The sequence below is a fragment of the Oncorhynchus mykiss genome, chromosome 18 (genome assembly GCF_013265735.2).
Source record: "Oncorhynchus mykiss isolate Arlee chromosome 18, USDA_OmykA_1.1, whole genome shotgun sequence".
Lineage (NCBI taxonomy): Eukaryota > Metazoa > Chordata > Actinopteri > Salmoniformes > Salmonidae > Oncorhynchus > Oncorhynchus mykiss.
Genome location: NC_048582.1, coordinates 18,075,699 through 18,094,075, shown reverse-complemented (window position 1 = coordinate 18,094,075; position 18,377 = coordinate 18,075,699). Strand labels below are relative to the sequence as shown.

General features: G+C 46.1%; 1 protein-coding gene across 3 annotated transcripts; it reads right to left on the bottom strand.

Moving 5' to 3' along the window:
* Positions 1-85: 85 nt before the first annotated feature.
* LOC110495693 (plastin-1) lies at positions 86-17,876 on the bottom strand. 3 transcript variants are annotated; one of them, XM_036952108.1, is made up of 18 exons: positions 17,761-17,876; positions 11,600-11,755; positions 10,980-11,122; positions 9,458-9,550; positions 4,921-5,081; positions 4,374-4,503; positions 4,068-4,200; positions 3,902-3,983; positions 3,606-3,771; positions 3,297-3,439; positions 3,112-3,207; positions 2,828-3,023; positions 2,513-2,591; positions 1,891-2,005; positions 1,344-1,477; positions 1,131-1,254; positions 891-1,015; positions 86-759 (listed from the first exon to the last, which is right to left on the bottom strand). In XM_036952108.1, exons 4-18 carry the CDS (start codon positions 9,525-9,527, stop codon positions 621-623), a joined length of 1,893 nt encoding a protein of 630 aa, XP_036808003.1. In that variant the 5' UTR covers positions 9,528-9,550; positions 10,980-11,122; positions 11,600-11,755; positions 17,761-17,876; the 3' UTR covers positions 86-620. The 3 variants fall into 3 exon arrangements, with proteins under 3 accessions (XP_036808003.1, XP_036808002.1, XP_036808004.1); XM_036952107.1 differs by having other exon boundaries at positions 17,645-17,871; XM_036952109.1 differs by having other exon boundaries at positions 10,980-11,117; positions 17,645-17,871.
* Positions 17,877-18,377: the final 501 nt, after the last annotated feature.

Below are 18,377 nucleotides of genomic sequence, written 5' to 3'. Positions count from 1 at the left end.
TCCAACACACAGTTCTCCTTTGTTGTCCTCTGTTCCTGGTAAACATTTATCTCAGTCCCGGGTGACGGGTGTCATAAAACACGTGTTTATTAAATGGGTTTTATTATATGTGTTTATGATTGAGTATTCAAAAATCCACCACCCCTCCCACACACACACACACACAATTTGCATGAAGAAAATGTCAGGCTGCCAGGATATTATCGACAGTCGATTGAGTTTACTAAGTCAAGAGAATTACACAACATTTACAGGTCTGTAGTGTGTCTGTACTGTTAGTTATGTAAGGTGTGTTTGTGATTGAAACCAAAGGGTTCATGTCCCCTTCACTACATAGATTTATAATTCTATTCTGTTGTTTCTTTTACGCAGAATGAATTAATACATTAACATAATTTAGAGATATTAAAATGATCCATCAGTGCCTCCTTGAGCACACTAGGCACATAACCGCTCGCTTTCTATCAGTATGAAAGAAATGTTTAATGAACAATCAGCTGTGCTCCGATTATATACACTGATCTAATCACAGACTAGATGTGCAGGAGACAGGAAGAGGGTAAAGGGTAAGGAGCCAATTGGGACAGGCTGTTAGTGTGTCTGAGCGTGTGTGTGTGTGTTCAGCCGTCAGCTTTCTTCATGCCCCTCCCCATCAGGCATGCGAACACAGTCAGAACCATCTTGGGTTTCACCTCGACCAGGTCATCAGGCAGAGCGTAGACACGGGCTCCAATCTTCCTGGATACCGTGATAGCGTACCTACAGGAAGACAAAAGGGAAGGGAAGTCAGCTCAGGGGTCAGAGGATAGAGGTCAGTTAGAAGTAAGAGGTTAGAGGTTGAGGGTCGAAGTCATTTAGAGTTCAGAGGTTACGGGTCAGGGGTTATTTACTTGGCGTTGTTGAGCTTGTCTGCATCGCTGAGCTCCCCTCTCTTCACCAGCTCCTCTTTGATAGATTTGGGTGCGATGGTGTCTAACAAGTCTATCACTGGGAGACTAGTACTGATCAGCTTATCCTGCAGGACACACACACACACAGATGCAAATTAGAACTGTTCACGCACACACACACATTAAAGCTGTTCACATGCACACAATGTGCACTGCACACTCACACACGTACACACCCACCTTGAAGCTGCTGATCTGTGAGTCCTTGCCTCCCTCTTTGAGCTGAGTGTTGACCCAGTTGATTATAATCTGGTCTCCAATCTTCTCCCCATCTCCTAGATCAGACAACACCTGGAGAGTGTACCTGAGGGGGTGGGGGATGATAGAGGGATAGTAAGAGGTGAGAGAGATGTCGAAGTGAAAAGGAAAGGTGTGTGTTTGTACTGTACATACCTCCTCATCAGCTGCCAGACCAGAGCCAGTGTGTGCATGGGACTTCCCTCGTTCAGATTCACTCCTCCAATTCCCACCAATGAGAATCGAGCTTTATTCTGACCCAGTTCCACCGCATAGGTACAGTTCTCCAACTACACACACAGACACACCAACACAATGCCTGGAAATCCTCTGTATTTTCATCAACAATATTTTGATAAAAGAGAGTCTGTGTGTGTGCGTGTGTGTGTGTGTGTGTGTGCGCGCCAAGAACGCAAGATATTATTGTTGTGTGTGAGGCCAGGGGTAGGTGCTTGTTTTGGAAGTGGGCTGCTCATTGGACGGCTACATGGAGCAGGCCTTTGCCGAGAAGCCTGACAAAAACTAGGGCAAAGCCATTGGCTAGGTACTGGTCTGTTTCAGCTGTCGTGGGAAGCCTAGCTGTTTGGAGAAGCAGGTGCTTTCTGTACCCTGGAGTGCCACGCATACATGGACCTTTGACATGTTTGGGATCCTTTTTTGTCAATTCGATTGGTGGATTCAAATAAAGTATGTGTGTGTGTACCTTCTTCATGTTACTGCCCAGTGCAGAGTATGGAGGTCTGTTGACTTTTTTCCACTCTACAGGGACGTTGACTTTCTCATACAACTGGAGAATCACCACCGCATCACACAGGTCACTGCAACACACACACACACACACACACACACACACACACACACACACACACACCAATCAACACATGCAAACATCAACACACACACACACCAATCAACACATGCAAACATCAACACACACACACACCAATCAACACATGCAAACATCAACACACACACACACCAATCAACACATGCAAACATCAACACACACACACACCAATCAACACATGCAAACATCAACACACACACACCAATCAACACATGCAAACATCAACACACACACACACCAATCAACACATGCAAACATCAACACACACACACACCAATCAACACATGCAAACATTAACACACACACATGTATACCCTCTCTGTGTGTGTGTTCGTGTGTGTGTGTGTGTGTGTGTGTGTGTGTGTGTGTGTGTGTGTGTGTGTGTGTGTGTGTGTGTGTGTGTGTGTGTGTGTGTGTGTGTGTGTGTGTGTGTGTGTGTGTGTGTGTGTGTGTGTGTGTGTGTGTGTGGTTACTGTACCAGTAGAGGTGGTTGACATAGGGAGCAACTCCCAGAGAGTTCATCCAGTTCCTGAATGTTTTCTCCTCTCTGGATTCTCCTGTTAGGACAACATTACACATATTACAGTGTGCTGTGAGAGAGAGAAAGAGTGTTTGTGTGTGTGTTTGTGAGTGTGTGTGTTTGTGAGTGTGTGAGAGAGTTGAGTTCTGTGTCTATGTTGTTGCTGTTAGTCCTCTTCAGGGCCGGGTGTGTGTGTGTGTGTGTGTGTGTGTGTGTGTGTGTGTGTGTGTGTGTGTGTGTGTGTGTGTGTGTGTGTGTGTGTGTGCAGCTCACCCTCTATGAGTGCTGTGTCTATGTTGTTGCTGTTAGTCCTCTTCAGGGCCGGGTGTGTGTTGAAGAGGTTGGCTACGAAAGCCAGGTTCAGCTTGCTGTTGCCAGACACCACATCCATAGGAGACACAAACTGTCTGCAGTCCAGACGGGCTGCCTGGCGAAGCATCATCTCTGCCCTGCGTTCGTCGTCACGCTCCTATACACACACACACAAACGTAAGTGGCAACACACACACGCGCATGCAAACATGAACACACGCACATATGAATACACACCCACTTACATTGATGCCGGTCATATCGATGTGGATGGCCATCTCGTCTATGTCCTCTCCATTAGGTGAGATCTGGTCCAACAGGGTGAAATACGCCCTGGAATCCTACAGTATAATAACAGCATTAATACATAAACAACATATTTGCAGTGTGTGTGCGCGTGACAGTACGTGACTGACAGTCTGTGTGTTACCTTGATGTCTTGGCTGAAGTTGCTGATTGGTTGGGCCCCAGCGTTGCCTAGGTGATGGTTGACCCAGCGTAGCAACAGTTCTTCAGGAGACAATGACATCAGGTGCTCTAACTCCTCCCCCTCAAACAGCAGGTTAATAAGAGCTGCAAATAAACACAATAAGCCAATCGGCTTGCAGTGTGGTACAGAGTGGGGTCATATAATTTGACATGGGCATGAAGGTCATATGACATTGAAACTAAATTAGACACTCTTGTTTGTGCCTGTTTATGTGTTTGACAATGTGTGTGTGTGTGTGTGTGTGTGTACCTTCGTTGCTGCTGATCTCTATGTCAGCAAACAGTCCTATCTTGATAATCTGCCAAAGCAGCCCCAGCACCAGGTGGGGTTTCCCAGCCATCAGGTCAGGGGCGTCGATGTTGACCACGGTACAGCCGATAGACAATGCAGAGTTTATCGCCAGCATCAGGTTCTCCTAGAGAAGGGAGAGAGAGAGAGATTTAGAGTTTTGATATGGAACAGTCTAATTTTTCCTCTGTGTGTGTGTGTGTGTGTGTGTGTGTGTGTGTGTGTGTGTGTGTGTGTGTGTGTGTGTGTTAACTCACAGTCATGGTAAAGGTGGTTTGTTTCTTGGTGTTGATGACTCTCTCATCGATGGTGTCAGACTGGGAGAGGTTGATCATTTTACTGCAAAGACAAAACAGAGTATATGTTAGCAGTGTGTGTGTGTGTGAGTGTGTGTATATATATTTGTGCCTGTGTGTGTGTTACCAGAGCAGTATCCCATCTTTTACTGATTTGAAGAGACTGTCTCCGTCAGGGTTCATGGGTAGAAGGTGTTTACAGTCTTCATCTTTGGCCAGAGACTTGTTGATCCAGTTCACAAATGCCACCTTCTCCTCATCTAACGCACACACACACACACACCCACATGTACGCACACAAACACACACACACACACACAAAGACACACACGTTCTTGCATGATTAGGACACAAACATTTTTTTTCTCTCTCTCTCTCTCTCTCTCTCTCTCTCTCTCTCTCTCTCTCTCTCTCTCTCTCTCTCTCTCTCTACCTGAGTAGGAGTGCTGTGTTCCCTCGCTGGAGATTCCTGACAATCCTCCAAAGGATTGTATCCCTTCTCTCCTGGCGATGGTTTTCTTGAACGTCTCACTGAGCTCCTTACTCTTCAGCTCCTGGTAGATCTACAAGACAGGATGGGCCATGTCTTTGAGTGTGTCTGTGTGAGTGTGTCTGTGTGGCTGTGTGTCTGTGTGAGTGTGTCTGTGTGAGTGTGTCTGTGTGAGTGTGTCTGTGTGAGTGTGACTTTGTGAGAGTGTCTGTGTGAATGTGTCTGTGTGAGAGTGTCTGTGTGAGTGTGTCTGTGTGAGTGTGTCTGTGTGAGAGTGTCTGTGTGAGTGTGTCTGTGTAAATGTGTCTGTGTGAGTGTGACTGTGTGAGAGTGTCTGTGTGAATGTGTCTGTGTGAGTGTGTCTGTGTGAGTGTGTCTGTGTGAGTGTGTCTGTGTGAGTGTGTCTGTGTGAGTGTGTCTGTGTGAGTGTGTATGTGGATGCGTGCCTACATGTGTCACCGTCTTTACTTCGGTGTATTTTAAATCTTACCGAGACGAACTCTTCAAAGCTGATCTTCCCGTCCTTGTTGGTGTCTCCTGCTACAAAGATCTCCACTATGTCTCTGACTCTGTAGCCTGGCATGGAGAAACTAGCCTCTCTGAACAGCTCCTGCAGCTCAAAGTCACTGACAAAACCACTGTTGTCAGTGTCTGTATGGGAGGAAACACAGGCAGTCAGGCAGGTAGGCAGACAGGCAGACAGACAGACAGGTAGGCAGTCAGGCAGACAGACAGGCAGACAGACAGACAGACAGGCAGACAGGCAGACAGACAGGCAGACAGGCAGGCAGGCAGGCAGGCAGGCAGACAGGCAGACAGGCAGGTAGGCAGGCAGGCAGGCAGACTGACAGACAGACAGACAGACAGACAGACAGACAGGCAGGCAGACAGGCAGACAGACAGACAGACAGGCAGGCAGGCAGGCAGGCAGACAGGCAGACAGACAGGCAGACAGACAGACAGGCAGGCAGACAGACAGACAGACAGACAGACAGACAGACAGACAGACAGACAGACAGACAGACAGGCAGGCAGACAGACAGACAGACAGACAGGCAGGCAGGCAGGCAGGCAGGCAGACCGACAGACAGACAGACAGACAGACAGGTAGGCAGACAGACAGGCAGTCAGGCAGGTAGGCAGGCAGAATTATGACCAGATGAAGTGCCATGCTCAAGGTCAAAATGGAGGCCCGTTACTAGTTCCCTCCCCTCTTGTCATCTCCGGGTTCTGGATTTAAACCAGCAACCTTTTAGCTACTAGTCACTGTCTCTAACCTCTAGGTAACCTCTCTAACCTCAAGGTTACCGATATCCCTCTCTAATCTCCAGATTACCTCTCTAACCTCAAGGTTACCGATATCCCTCTCTAATCTCCAGATTACCTCTCTAACCTCAAGGTTACCGATATCCCTCTCTAATCTCCAGATTACCTCTCTAACCTCAAGGTTATCGATATCCCTATCTAATCTCCAGATTACCTCTCTAACCTCAAGGTTACCGATATCCCTCTCTAACCTCTAGGTTACCTCTCTAACCTCCAGATTACCTCTCTAACCTCAAGGTTACCGATATCCCTCTCTAATCTCCAGATTACCTATCTAACCTCAAGGTTACTTATATCCCTCTCTAACCTCTAGGTTACCTATATCCCTCTCTAACCTCTAGGTTAACTCTCTAACCTCAAGGTTATATATCTCCCTCTCTAACCTCTAGATTACCTCTCTAACCTCAAGGTTACCGATATCCCTCTCTAATCTCCAGATTACCTCTCTAATCTCAAGGTTACCGATATCCCTCTCTAATCTCCAGATTACCTCAAGGTTACCGATATCCCTCTCTAATCTCCAGATTACCTCTATAACCTCAATGTTACCTATATCCCTCTCTAACCTCTAGGTTACCTCTCTAACCTCTAGGTTACCTCTCTAACCTCCAGATTACCTCTCTAACCTCAAGGTTACCGATATCCCTCTCTAATCTCCAGATTACCTATCTAACCTCAAGGTTACCTATATCCCTCTCTAATCTCTAGGTTAACTCTCTAACCTCAAGGTTATATATCTCCCTCTCTAACCTCTAGATTACCTATCTAACCTCAAGGTTACCTATATCCCTCTCTAACCTCTAGGTTAACTCTCTAACCTCAAGGTTATATATATCCCTCTCTAACCTCTAGATTACCTCTCTAACCTCAAGGTTACCTATATACCTATTGAACCTCTATGTTAGCTATATCCCTCTCTAACCTCTAGGTCACCTATCTATCCTCTAGGTTACCTATATCCCTCTCTAACCTCTAGGTTAACTCTCTAACCTCAAGGTTACCTATCTAACCTCTAGGTTACCTATCTAACCTCTAGGTTACCTATCTCCCTCTCTAACCTCTAGGTTACTTCTCCAACCTCTAGGTTACCTCTCTAACCTCTAGGTTACCTCTCTAACCTCCAGGTTTCTCCCTAACCTCCAGGTTTCTCCCTAACCTCTAGGTTATATATCTCCCTCTCTAACCTCTAGGTTACCTCTCTAACCTCGAGGTTATCTATCTCCCTCTCTAACCTCTAGGTTATCCCTCTAATCTCTAGGTTACCTCTCTAACCTTTAGGTTAACTCTCTAACCTCCAGGTTAACTCTCTAACCTCCAGGTTAACTATCTCCCTCTCTAACCTCTAGGTTACCTCTCTAACCTCTAGGTTACCTCCCTAACCTCGAGGTTAACTCTCTAACCTCTGTGGGTGTCTGTAGGTATGTGTGTTTGACAGACAGACAGGTAGGCAGTCAGGCAGACAGACAGGCAGACAGACAGGCAGACAGGCAGACAGACAGGCAGACAGGCAGGCAGGCAGGCAGGCAGGCAGGCAGACAGGCAGACAGGCAGGTAGGCAGGCAGGCAGACTGACAGACAGACAGACAGACAGACAGACAGACAGACAGGCAGGCAGACAGGCAGACAGACAGACAGACAGGCAGGCAGGCAGGCAGGCAGGCAGACAGGCAGACAGACAGGCAGACAGACAGACAGGCAGGCAGACAGGCAGACAGACAGACAGACAGGCAGGCAGGCAGGCAGGCAGACAGGCAGACAGACAGGCAGACAGACAGACAGACAGGCAGGCAGACAGACAGACAGACAGGCAGACAGGCAGACAGACAGGCAGACAGACAGACAGGCAGGCAGACAGGCAGACAGACAGACAGACAGGCAGGCAGGCAGGCAGGCAGGCAGGCAGACAGGCAGACAGACAGGCAGACAGACAGGCAGGCAGACAGACAGACAGACCGACAGACAGACAGACAGACAGACAGGTAGGCAGACAGACAGGCAGTCAGGCAGGTAGGCAGGCAGAATTATGACCAGATGAAGTGCCATGCTCAAGGTCAAAATGGAGGCCCGTTACTAGTTCCCTCCCCTCTTGTCATCTCCGGGTTCTGGATTTAAACCAGCAACCTTTTAGCTACTAGTCACTGTCTCTAACCTCTAGGTAACCTCTCTAACCTCAAGGTTACCGATATCCCTCTCTAATCTCCAGATTACCTCTCTAACCTCAAGGTTACCGATATCCCTCTCTAATCTCCAGATTACCTCTCTAACCTCAAGGTTACCGATATCCCTCTCTAATCTCCAGATTACCTCTCTAACCTCAAGGTTATCGATATCCCTATCTAATCTCCAGATTACCTCTCTAACCTCAAGGTTACCGATATCCCTCTCTAACCTCTAGGTTACCTCTCTAACCTCCAGATTACCTCTCTAACCTCAAGGTTACCGATATCCCTCTCTAATCTCCAGATTACCTATCTAACCTCAAGGTTACTTATATCCCTCTCTAACCTCTAGGTTACCTATATCCCTCTCTAACCTCTAGGTTAACTCTCTAACCTCAAGGTTATATATCTCCCTCTCTAACCTCTAGATTACCTCTCTAACCTCAAGGTTACCGATATCCCTCTCTAATCTCCAGATTACCTCTCTAATCTCAAGGTTACCGATATCCCTCTCTAATCTCCAGATTACCTCAAGGTTACCGATATCCCTCTCTAATCTCCAGATTACCTCTATAACCTCAATGTTACCTATATCCCTCTCTAACCTCTAGGTTACCTCTCTAACCTCTAGGTTACCTCTCTAACCTCCAGATTACCTCTCTAACCTCAAGGTTACCGATATCCCTCTCTAATCTCCAGATTACCTATCTAACCTCAAGGTTACCTATATCCCTCTCTAATCTCTAGGTTAACTCTCTAACCTCAAGGTTATATATCTCCCTCTCTAACCTCTAGATTACCTATCTAACCTCAAGGTTACCTATATCCCTCTCTAACCTCTAGGTTAACTCTCTAACCTCAAGGTTATATATATCCCTCTCTAACCTCTAGATTACCTCTCTAACCTCAAGGTTACCTATATACCTATTGAACCTCTATGTTAGCTATATCCCTCTCTAACCTCTAGGTCACCTATCTATCCTCTAGGTTACCTATATCCCTCTCTAACCTCTAGGTTAACTCTCTAACCTCAAGGTTACCTATCTAACCTCTAGGTTACCTATCTAACCTCTAGGTTACCTATCTCCCTCTCTAACCTCTAGGTTACTTCTCCAACCTCTAGGTTACCTCTCTAACCTCTAGGTTACCTCTCTAACCTCCAGGTTTCTCCCTAACCTCCAGGTTTCTCCCTAACCTCTAGGTTATATATCTCCCTCTCTAACCTCTAGGTTACCTCTCTAACCTCGAGGTTATCTATCTCCCTCTCTAACCTCTAGGTTATCCCTCTAATCTCTAGGTTACCTCTCTAACCTTTAGGTTAACTCTCTAACCTCCAGGTTAACTCTCTAACCTCCAGGTTAACTATCTCCCTCTCTAACCTCTAGGTTACCTCTCTAACCTCTAGGTTACCTCCCTAACCTCGAGGTTAACTCTCTAACCTCTGTGGGTGTCTGTAGGTATGTGTGTGTGAGTGTGTGTGTGTGTGTGTCTCTGTGTGTGTCTGTGTGTGTGTGTGTGTGTGTGTGTGTGTCTGTAACTAACCGATCCTGTTGAAAGCCTCCCGGAGCTCCTCCAGGTCCTCTCGTGAAATCTGGGTCACCTTTTTCGCCATACTGGACAGTCTATCTAGATTACCTGATATTTATATTATATATATATATATATATATATATATATATATATATATATATATATATATATATATATATATATATATATATATATATATATATATATATATATATATATATATATATATATATACATACATACACACACACACACACACACACACACACACACACACAGTCAATTTATCATCACAATTAAAGGAAGTATTTATAATTGAAATTGTGACCTCATGCTTCCATTGTGATCTCATTCTTCCATTGTGATCTCATTCTTCCATTGTGATCTCATGCTTGCATTGTGATCTCATGCTTGCATTGTGATCTCATGCTTCCATTGTGACCTAATGCTTCCATTGTGACCTCATTCTTCCATTGTGACCTCATGCTTCCATTGACCTGCCAGTGTATTGAGCAATAAGCTAATCTACCGGGTTCTGGCAGTGATAAGTGTGCTATCACAGGCTGCAGAGAATACAGAGCTAACTACAATAAGGTGAGAGTAAAGATTGTCTACAATCTAGAATCGAATCTATATATTAGACCATACAATTTATAGTGTATATTATTGAACCATACAATCTCAGCCCCAGAAGGTCGGCCCCATATCTTTAAGCTCACAAAGACAACATGATACAGTTCTGTATGGTGATCTATTATTATTAAAATAGTTGTGTGGTTATTGATTAACTCGAGGGAGAGATACGAGGACAATAAGGATATGTGTTGTGTGTTGTGTCCTGGAATGGCCTCAATATACACTGAGTGTACAAAACATTAGAAACACCAGCTCTTTCCATGACATAGACTGACCAGGTAAATCCAGGTGAAAACTATGATCCCTTATTGATCACTTGTTAAATCTACTTCAATCCGTGTAGATGAAGGGGAGGAGACAGGTTAAAGAAGGATTTTTAAGCATTGGGACATGGATTGTGTATGTGTGCCATACAGAGGGTGGATGGGCGAGACAAAACACTGAAGTGCCTTTGAACGGGGTAAGGTCGTAGGTGTCAGGCGCACCGGTTTGAGTGTGTCAAGAACTGCAAAGCTGCTGGGATTTTCACGCTCAACAGTGTTTTTCAAGAATGGTCCACCACCCAGAGGACATTCTGCCAACTTGAAACAACTGTGGGAAGCATTGGAGTCAACATGGGCCAACATCCCTGTGGAACGCTTTTGACACCTTGTAGAGTCCATGCCCCGTCAAACTGAGACTGTTCTGGGGGCTCACTCAGCATAGACTCTATATATGGCAGTGGCTTTGATCCCACAGCTCTCTACTGTTCCATTCAAGTTTAGTCAATTCGGGAAATGAAATTTGATTTCGGATGCACATTTTTGAATTTGAATTGACTGAATTGACACACCCAGACAGCTCCCCTCGCTGACCCTCCACACACCTGACCCCAGGGGGCTCACACCCCAGAACACACCTTCATAAAAGCCTGTGTCTGTTTGGTTCTGTTCTGGACGAGAGGGGCCAAGGTCTCTCTGCTCCCCGCGTTCAGTCACTCCTGGCTGAGTAGAGCGGGTCTGCCGACTGGCCTAACAAGAGGCTAGGAGTTGTTCAGCTGCACTGGGTAGAGAAGAGGAGTTTGAATATGTTACAGCCATCTCCACATGAACATCAGCTGCGGAGTTAACTGTGTTGTTGTGAGCTGATATGTTCATTATTATGTGGTGTCCTAAATTACATGATCAAAAAAAATCTAAAAATATATACAGATGAATGATAGTAGTAGCTAGTTAGACATTTACTTCGCATTTACTTCGCAAGAAATGGACTTACAAACTAAGTGCAAAAAGTATATTACAGAACTTAAACACTACTGGCTGAGACAAGACTGTATGACAAGTTCTGCTATATCCCGCTGTTCGCCAGCTACTTAGAAGACTTTGGTGACTCATTGTGACCCTAGACTCCGTATCATTCGATGCCAAGCAGTGATCGATCAGTCTTCCTCCTTTGACATACTGTAAGTGTCAGAAAGCACCACATTGGCTACTGTATTTGTGTAGTAAATAGCAGCCGAAACAGGAAATGAAGACTTACCGTGAAGAGAGGATCAGACAGGGCTGGAGAAGCTTGGTAGAGGTTTAGAGGTGGTCAGGTGTCTTCTTGCTCGCTGTCTTGACCGAAGCAGCGGAGGACAAGAGACCTTCGGCCCATTGAACTCTGGGATGGGCGTGGTCCTCCAGAGACTCCAGCCTGGGAGTTAGCAATTAACCCTTTAGCTGTGTCATCGGTTTCTTTCACCACACACTGGCATGCACGAACGCACACACGCATGCACACACGCATGCACACACACACACACAACCATATTGTAGAGAGATGTAACTCTAGCTGTACATACCCCTCCAAGCTCTCTCTCTCTCTCTCTCACACACACACACACACACACACACACACACACACACACACACACACACGCACACACACACACACACACACACACCTTCCTTTCTATGTTGCCAGACAATACAATGAAACTTTATGCAAGGAGAAACAGCACATTATTACACAAACTCACCGCTTTACTGTAACAACCCACTGCTTTACTGTAACAACCCACTGCTTTACTGTAACAACCCACTGCTTTACCCTAACAACCCACTGCTTTACTGTAACAACCCACCGCTTTACTGTAACAACCCACCACTTTACTGTAACAACCCACTGCTTTACTGTAACAACCCACTGCTTTACTGTAACAACCCACTGCTTTACTGTAACAACCCACTGCTTTACTGTAACAACCCACTGCTTTACCCTAACAACCCACTGCTTTACTGTAACAACCCACCGCTTTACTGTAACAACCCACCGCTTTACTGTAACAACCCACTGCTTTACTGTAACAACCCGTAACAACCCACTGCTTTACTGTAACACCCCACTGCTTTAATGTAACAACCCACCGCTTTAATGTAACAACCCGTAACACCCCACTGCTTTACTGTAACACCCCACTGCTTTAATGTAACAACCCGTAACAACCCACTGCTTTACTGTAACAACCCACCACTTTACTGTAACAACCCACCGCTTTACTGTAACAACCCACTGCTTTACTGTGACAACCCACTGCTTTACTGTAACAACCCACCGCTTTACTGTAACAACCCACCGCTTTACTGTAACAACCCACTGCTTTACTGTAACAACCCACTGCTTTACTGTAACAACCCACCGATTTACTGTAACAACCTACCGCTTTACTGTAACAACCCACTGCTTTACTGTAACAACCCACTGCTTTACTGTAACAACCCACTGCTTTACTGTAACAACCCACCGCTTTACTGTAACACCCAACTGCTTTACTGTAACAACCCACCGCTTTACTGTAACAACCCACTGCTTTACCCTAACAACCCACTGCTTTACTGTAACAACCCACCACTTTACTGTAACAACCAACTGCTTTACTGTAACAACCCACTGCTTTACTGTAACAACCCACCGCTTTACTGTAACAACCCACTGCTTTACTGTAACAACCCACTGCTTTACTGTGACAACCCACCGCTTTACTGTAACAACCCACCGCTTTACTGTAACAACCCACTGATTTACTGTAACAACCTACTGCTTTACTGTAACAACCCACCGCTTTACTGTAACAACCCATTGCTTTACCCTAACAACCCACTGATTTACTGTAACAACCCACCACTTTACTGTAACAACCAACTGCTTTACTGTAACAACCCACTGCTTTACTGTAACAACCCACCGCTTTACTGTAACAACCCACTGCTTTACTGTAACAACCAACTGCTTTACTGTAACAACCCACCGCTTTACTGTAACAACCCACTGCTTTACCCTAACAACCCACTGCTTTACTGTAACAACCCACCACTTTACTGTAACAACCAACTGCTTTACTGTAACAACCCACTGCTTTACTGTAACAACCCACCGCTTTACTGTAACAACCCACTGCTTTACTGTAACAACCCACTGCTTTACTGTGACAACCCACCGCTTTACTGTAACAACCCACCGCTTTACTGTAACAACCCACTGATTTACTGTAACAACCTACTGCTTTACTGTAACAACCCACCGCTTTACTGTAACAACCCATTGCTTTACCCTAACAACCCACTGATTTACTGTAACAACCCACCACTTTACTGTAACAACCAACTGCTTTACTGTAACAACCCACTGCTTTACTGTAACAACCCACCGCTTTACTGTAACAACCCACTGCTTTACTGTAACAACCCACTGCTTTACTGTGACAACCCACCGCTTTACTGTAACAACCCACCGCTTTACTGTAACAACCTACCGCTTTACTGTAACAACCCACTGCTTTACTGTAACAACCCACTGCTTTACTGTAACAACCCACTGCTTTACTGTAACAACCCACTGCTTTACTGTAACAACCCACCGCTTTACTGTAACAACCAACTGCTTTACTGTAACAACCCACCGCTTTACCCTAACAACCCACTGCTTTACCCTAACAACCCACTGCTTTACTGTAACAACCCACCACTTTACTGTAACAACCCACCGCTTTACTGTAACAACCCACTGCTTTACTGTAACAACCCACTGCTTTACTGTAACAACCCACTGCTTTACTGTAACAACCCACTGCTTTACCCTAACAACCCACTGCTTTACTGTAACAACCCACCGCTTTACTGTAACAACCCACCGCTTTACTGTAACAACCCACTGCTTTACTGTAACAACCCGTAACAACCCACTGCTTTACTGTAACACCCCACTGCTTTAATGTAACAACCCACCGCTTTAATGTAACAACCCGTAACACCCCACTGCTTTACTGTAACACCCCACTGCTTTAATGTAACAACCCGTAACAACCCACTGCTTTACTGTAACAACCCACCACTTTACTGTAACAACCCACCGCTTTACTGTAACAACCCACTGCTTTACTGTGACAACCCACTGCTTTACTGTAACAACCCACCGCTTTACTGTAACAACCCACCGCTTTACTGTAACAACCCACTGCTTTACTGTAACAACCCACTGCTTTACTGTAACAACCCACCGATTTACTGTAACAACCTACCGCTTTACTGTAACAACCCACTGCTTTACTGTAACAACCCACTGCTTTACTGTAAAACCACTGCTTTACTGTAACAACCCACCGCTTTACTGTAACAACCAACTGCTTTACTGTAACAACCCACCGCTTTACTGTAACAACCCACTGCTTTACCCTAACAACCCACTGCTTTACTGTAACAACCCACCACTTTACTGTAACAACCAACTGCTTTACTGTAACAACCCACTGCTTTACTGTAACAACCCACCGCTTTACTGTAACAACCCACTGCTTTACTGTAACAACCCACTGCTTTACTGTGACAACCCACCGCTTTACTGTAACAACCCACCGCTTTACTGTAACAACCCACTGATTTACTGTAACAACCTACTGCTTTACTGTAACAACCCACCGCTTTACTGTAACAACCCATTGCTTTACCCTAACAACCCACTGATTTACTGTAACAACCCACCACTTTACTGTAACAACCCACTGCTTTACTGTAACAACCCACTGCTTTACTGTAACAACCCACCGCTTTACTGTAACAACCCACTGCTTTACTGTAACAACCCACTGCTTTACTGTGACAACCCACCGCTTTACTGTAACAACCCACCGCTTTACTGTAACAACCTACCGCTTTACTGTAACAACCCACTGCTTTACTGTAACAACCCACTGCTTTACTGTAACAACCCACTGCTTTACTGTAACAACCCACTGCTTTACTGTAACAACCCACCGCTTTACTGTAACAACCAACTGCTTTACTGTAACAACCCACCGCTTTACCCTAACAACCCACTGCTTTACCCTAACAACCCACTGCTTTACTGTAACAACCCACCACTTTACTGTAACAACCAACTGCTTTACCCTAACAACCCACTGCTTTACTGTAACAACCCACCGCTTTACTGTAACAACCCACTGCTTTACTGTAACAGCCAACCGCTTTACTGTAACAACCCACTGCTTTACTGTAACAACCCACCGCTTTACTGTAACAACCCACTGCTTTACTGTAACAACCCACCGCTTTACTGTAACAACCCACTGCTTTACTGTGACAACCCACCGCTTTACTGTAACAACCCACTGCTTTACTGTAACAACCCACCGCTTTACTGTAACAACCCACTGCTTTACTGTAACAACCCACCGCTTTACTGTAACAACCCACTGCTTTACTGTGACAACCCACCGCTTTACTGTAACAACCCACTGCTTTACTGTGACAACCCACCGCTTTACTGTAACAACCCACCGCTTTACTGTAACAACCCGTAACAACCAACTGCTTTACTGTAACAACCCGTAACAACCCACTGCTTTACTGTGACAACCCACCGCTTTACTGTAACAACCCACTGCTTTACTGTGACAACCCACCGCTTTACTGTAACAACCCACCGCTTTACTGTAACAACCCGTAACAACCAACTGCTTTACTGTAACAACCCACTGCTTTACTGTAACAACCCACTGCTTTAATTTAACAACCCACTTCTTTACTGTAACAACCAACTGCTTTACTGTAACAACCCACCGCTTTACTGTAAGAACCAACTGCTTTACTGTAACAACCCGTAACAACCCACTGCTTTACTGTAACAACCCACTGCTTTACTGTAACAACCCACTGCTTTACTGCCATAGAAATGATTCACCTTGGTAGTGACACACAGATAGAGCCACATAGAGAAATGCTGAATTTACTGACTTTTCAAACAACAGCTAACTTAACTGCTATGGTTACTGAGAATCCAAATACTCGTTATGACTGGCAAAGTTGGTCAAACCTTTATATGGCTCTGGTTACCCAGTAACTCAGTCCTCCAGTACTGCAGTAAGGAGCTCTGGTCACCCAGTAACTTAGTCCTCCAGTAAGGAGCTCTGGTCACCCAGTAACTCAGTCCTCCAGTACTGCAATAAGGAGCTCTGGTCACCCAGTAACTCAGTCCTCCAGTACTGCAATAAGGAGCTCTGGTCACCCAGTAACTTAGTCCTCCAGTAAGGAGCTCTGGTCACCCAGTAACTCAGTCCTCCAGTACTGCAGTAAGGAGCTCTGGTCACCCAGTAACTCAGTCCTCCAGTACTGCAATAAGGAGCTCTGGTCACCCAGTAACTCAGTCCTCCAGTACTGCAATAAGGAGCTCTGGTCACCCAGTAACTCAGTCCTCCAGTCCTCCAGTAAGGAGCTCTGGTCACCCAGTAACTCAGTCCTCCAGTACTGCAGTAAGGAGCTCTGGTCACCCAGTAACTTAGTCCTCCAGTACTGCAATAAGGAGCTCTGGTCACCCAGTAACTCAGTCCTCCAGTACTGCAGTAAGGAGCTCTGGTCACCCAGTAACTTAGTCCTCCAGTAAGGAGCTCTGGTCACCCAGTAACTTAGTCCTCCAGTACTGCAGTAAGGAGCTCTGGTCACCCAGTAACTCAGTCCTCCAGTACTGCAATAAGGAGCTCTGGTCACCCAGTAACTCAGTCCTCCAGTCCTCCAGTAAGGAGCTCTGGTCACCCAGTAACTCAGTCCTCCAGTCCTCCAGTAAGGAGCTCTGGTCACCCAGTAACTTAGTCCTCTAGTAAGGAGCTCTGGTCACCCAGTAACGTAGTCCTCCAGTCCTCCAGTAAGGAGCTCTGGTCACCCAGTAACTCAGTCCTCCAGTACTGCAGTAAGGAGCTCTGGTCACCCAGTAACGTAGTCCTCCAGTAAGGAGCTCTGGTCACCCAGTAACGTAGTCCTCCAGTACTGCAATAAGGAGCTCTGGTCACCCAGTAACTCAGTCCTCCAGTACTGCAATAAGGAGCTCTGGTCACCCAGTAACTCAGTCCTCCAGTAAGGAGCTCTGGTCACCCAGTAACTTAGTCCTCCAGTCCTCCAGTAAGGAGCTCTGGTCACCCAGTAACGTAGTCCTTCAGTACTGCAGTAAGGAGCTCTGGTCACCCAGTAACTCAGTCCTCCAGTAAGGAGCTCTGGTCACCCAGTAACGTAGTCCTCCAGTACTGCAGTAAGGAGCTTACTGTCTGTCACTCACCAGCCTGCTGAGAGGTTTAGGATCCGACCTGCAGGATAACAGGGATCCGGCCTCCCCCTCTCCTCTCTTCAGAAACACACAAGTCCCACACTCTCCCTGAACCAAATAACACACACCTCTATACGTTGTCTCTATACGTTGTCTCGACACACGCCGACCTCATTAGTCTGTCTAATTAGTCTGTCTACCTCTAAAACAGACCTTCAGAACTCCCTCTCTTCCTCAGCTCTGCTCTCCATCTGACACCTGTCCCACACCGGGCCTCTCTGGTTACACACACACACACACACACACACACACACACACACACACACACACACACACAGAGCTATCAAGACATAAATGTCCGCCAACTACAGATGCTATTGGGTATTGTATCGCTTACATATCTCAATGTGAAACCATCTAACAATCAGTGCTTTATATTGGTCCCGTTATTACACTGTAATCCAGCTGTGAATGACCTGAGAGATTAAACACTATCATTGAGAAGGAGAGCGTGGGAGAGAATGGAGAGATAAAGGAGGAGCGGAGAGAGAGAAAAGGGAGGGAGTGAGAAAGAGAGAGAGAGGGTGGGGTAAAGGGGTGGGGGAAAGAGAGAGAGAGGGTGGGGTAAAGGGGTGGGGGAAAGAGAGAGAGAGGGTGGGGTAAAGGGGTGGGGGAAAGAGAGAGAGAGGGTGGGGTAAAGGGGTGGGGGAAAGCGAGAGAGAGCGAGAGCGAGGGAGATACACCC